Raw genomic sequence first — 4,460 nt, forward strand, 5'->3', positions numbered from 1 at the left:
GACACGTATATATTGTGTTGAAACGTTATGTGCCCAACCTTATTAAAGAAGTGTGTTATATTCCATAATATTGTCTTGTGTTATATGTGTTCCCTTTGTTATGTCATTCACGTTGGAAAATAGATAAATCAAAAAGATTGCCATTTCTGGACGTCAACAGTTAACAAATGTCATACCATGAACGTTCTGTATAGATTTTGATAAACAATGCAAACGATAAATGTTCCTTAGACTGATCATGTTTTTTACAAAAGCGATAACTCTGTAAGGGAGGGTATCACATGACACTTGTATCCAATACTTTTGAGTATTTCGATAAAATATGTTTAAACTAAACTAAACAGTTCTAAGTAATGATACGAGATGAGAAGTGCATCTGCAAATTCTACACTTAAATATTTCATGAGTGTCTTTGACTTTTAACCATCTTGAGAACTATTTACAGTTACTGAAAAGAACTAATTAATTTATTACTTTAAGATATTATCTTTTGATTTACCTTGAAATAGAAACATTTTTATCTAATATCTTTAACTTTATGATGCGAGGAATAACCTTTATAACTAATATCTATAACTTCATGATGCGAGGAATAACCTTTATAACTAGTATCTATAACTTTATGATACGAGGAATAACCTTTATAACTAATATCTATAACGTAATGATACGAGGAATAACCTTTATAACTAATATCTTTAACTTCATGATGCGAGGAATAACCTTTATAACTAATATCTATAACTTTATGATACGAGGAATAACCTTTATAACTAATATCTATAATTCTATGATACGAGGAATAACCTTTATAACTAATATCTTTAACTTCATGATGCGAGGAATAACCTTTATAACTAATATCTATAACTTTATGATACGAGGAATAACCTTTATAACTAATATTTATAACGTAATGATACGAGGAATAACCTTTATAACTAATATCTATAACTTTATGATACGAGGAATAACCTTTATAACTAATATCTATAATTCTATGATACGAGGAATAACCTTTATAACTAATATCTTTAACGTAATGATACGAGGAATAACCTTTATAACTAATATCTATAACTTTATGATGCGAGGAATAACCTTTATAACTAGTATCTATAACTTTATGATACGAGGAATAACCTTTATAAGTAATATCTATAACGTAATGATACGAGGAATAACCTTTATAACTAATATCTTTAACGTAATGATACGAGGAATAACCTTTATAACTAATATCTTTAACTTTATGATGCGAGGAATAACCTTTATAACTAATATCTATAACTTTATAATGCGAGGAATAACCTTTATAACTAGTATCTATAACTTTATGATACGAGGAATAACCTTTATAAGTAATATCTATAACGTAATGATACGAGGAATAACCTTTACAACTACTATCTATAATTTATGATACGAGGAATAACCTTCACAACTACTATCTATAATTTATGATACGAGGAATAACCTTTACAATTACTATCTATATCTTTATGATACGAGGAATAGCCTTTAAAACTGCTATCTATAACTTTATGATACGAGGAATAGCCTTTACAACCGGACTCCGCCACTGTTTACAACTACTATCTATAATTTATGATACGAGGAATAACTTTTACAACTGCTATCTATAATTTATGATACGAGGAATAACCTTTACAACTACTATCTATAATTTATGATACGAGGAATAACTTTTACAACTGCTATCTATAATTTATGATACGAGGAATAACCTTTACAATTACTATCTATAATTTATGATACGAGGAATAACTTTTACAACTGCTATCTATAATTTATGATACGAGGAATAACCTTTACAACTACTATCTATAATTTATGATACGAGGAATAACCTTTACAATTACTATCTATATCTTTATGATACGAGGAATAACTTTTACAACTGCTATCTATAACTTTATGATACGAGGAATAATCTTTACAACCAGACTCTGCCACTGTTTACAACTACTATCTATAACTTTATAATGAAGGCATAGCACCTTTTATTGTCTCGTTCAATACCACTGGCAAGTAAGATAGCCAATGCCCATTGTGAGAGTCTGCAATTCCCCCATATTTATAAACAAAAGATAGTTGTCGCAATTAAGAAACAAAGAATGTAAATGACAAACTTGTTCAAAGCAAACTAAAGCCTATTAGCATGTAACAATCTAACCTGTCGCCCATTGTGTGCGAATTTTTTTTTTTTTATCTAATTTCAGATCAGAACAGAAGAACAATACCCAGCATGTCCTGACCATTTCCTGATTCCATTGTATTAATGAAGTATTTGTTTCACCCAAGGCCTGTACATTTAGGAGAATCAAACTCTCCCTATCCCGAAATATAACTTATATATGAAATAACCGTTAGAGATAGTAACATTATAGTAATAATTTTTACAACTACTATCTATAACTTTATAATACAAGTAATAACCGTTAAAACTACTATCTATAACTTTATAATACAAGTAATAACCGTTAAAACTGATATCTATAACTTTATAATACAAGTAATAACCGTTAAAACTGATATCTATAACTTTATAATACAAGTAATAACCGTTAAAACTACTATCTTTAACTTTATAATACAAGTAATAACCGTTAAAACTGCTATCTATAACTTTATAATACAAGTAATAACCGTTAAAACTGCTATCTATAACTTTATAATACAAGTAATAACCGTTAAAACTGATATCTATAACTTTATAATACAAGTAATAACCTTTAAAACTACTATCTATAACTTTATAATACAAGTAATAACCGTTAAAACTGCTATCTATAACTTTATAATACAAGTAATAACCGTTAAAACTGATATCTATAACTTTATAATACAAGTAATAACCTTTAAAACTACTATCTATAACTTTATAATACAAGTAATAACCTTTAAGACTGCTATCTATAACTTTATAATACAAGTAATAACCTTTAAAATTACTATCTATAGCTTTATAATACAAGTAATAACCTTTAAAACTACTATCTATAACTTTATAACCCTAACCCTATCTATAACTTTATAATACAAGTAATAACCGTTAAAACTGATATCTATAACTTTATAATACAAGTAATAACCTTTAAGACTGCTATCTATAACTTTATAATACAAGTAATAACCTTTAAAACTACTATCTATAGCTTTATAATACAAGTAATAACCTTTAAAACTACTATCTATAACTTTATAACCCTAACCCTATCTATAACTTTATAATACAAGTAATAACCGTTAAAACTGATATCTATAACTTTATAATACAAGTAATAACCGTTAAAACTACTATCTATAACTTTATAATACAAGTAATAACCGTTAAAACTGATATCTATAACTTTATAATACAAGTAATAACCGTTAAAACTGATATCTATAACTTTATAATACAAGTAATAACCTTTAAAACTGCTATCTATAACTTAATAGTAATAACTTTCACAACAACTTTCTGTAACTTATATCTATAACTGTATCCCTTGTATTTATAACTACATTATAATATCCTTTAGAACTACTATTTATAATTCAATTACAATTACTTTTAGTTGGAACTTCTATCGTATAAACTATCATAACTATATGGTAATAATCATGTAAACCTCAATCTATGGCGTTATAATAATAACCTTTAGAACTAAAATGATAATTTTTGGAACTGCTATAATAACTTATCATAACGACTTTAGAATTGCTATGGTGACATTATACTATCAATCGTTTAAATGACTACCCCTTAAAATACAAAAATTAGCTGTCATTTATAATCTAATGGGTAGGTATAACTACACACTGCTATAGTATTATTATTTATTGCATGTAGTATGTAGTAGTTCAGGTCGTTCTTTATTAAGGTTTAATTGGTTACCGATTATTGCATTGTACTACATTTACTTTTTATTAGATGCAGTAGGTTTACAACCAATATATCAATAATTCACAGGATATTTACTAATAAAATTAATTGAGGTATATCGTACATGCATTTTTATCTTCCTTGTTAATGTTATAACTGATTGAAATCATTAGTCGTCAATTGTATATACGCGACTCAATAACATAATGTATGTAAATACATTCTCGTGATGAATTTTGATGGAAATTTGTGTAAATGTCTATGACTTCGAGGACTTTCATTTTGTACATGGTTGCTTTTCAAGCAGGAAATCATTTCTGTTAGAAATGTTGACTTCGGATATTGATGCGAACAACGGACCATCTTGACACCTGTCAATAATTGGCAACTCTTGTCAATATTTCCTCACAAAGCTCTTTTCTGAATACTCGAATATCAACCCCCTGCGTCTTTGCTGGAAGCGAACGTTAACTTGTCAACCACCAACCATCCCCTTTGCAATATTCTCTGTTACTTTATAATTTGGCGATTCCACTATTGGTTTTGTGTATTACTAAATAGCAATCAC

At 27.5% G+C, this 4,460-nt stretch overlaps 1 protein-coding gene across 1 annotated transcript; it reads right to left on the bottom strand.

Moving 5' to 3' along the window:
* Positions 1-517: 517 nt before the first annotated feature.
* Positions 518-1,144, bottom strand: LOTGIDRAFT_113729 (hypothetical protein; the record flags this gene model as incomplete). Its single annotated transcript, XM_009052134.1, has 1 exon — positions 518-1,144. A coding segment is annotated over one exon (627 nt), but the record flags the coding sequence as incomplete, so codon positions are not given.
* Positions 1,145-4,460: the final 3,316 nt, after the last annotated feature.

Source organism: Lottia gigantea (assembly GCF_000327385.1).
Source record: "Lottia gigantea unplaced genomic scaffold LOTGIsca_18, whole genome shotgun sequence".
In the NCBI taxonomy this organism is placed as follows: Eukaryota; Metazoa; Mollusca; class Gastropoda; family Lottiidae; genus Lottia; species Lottia gigantea.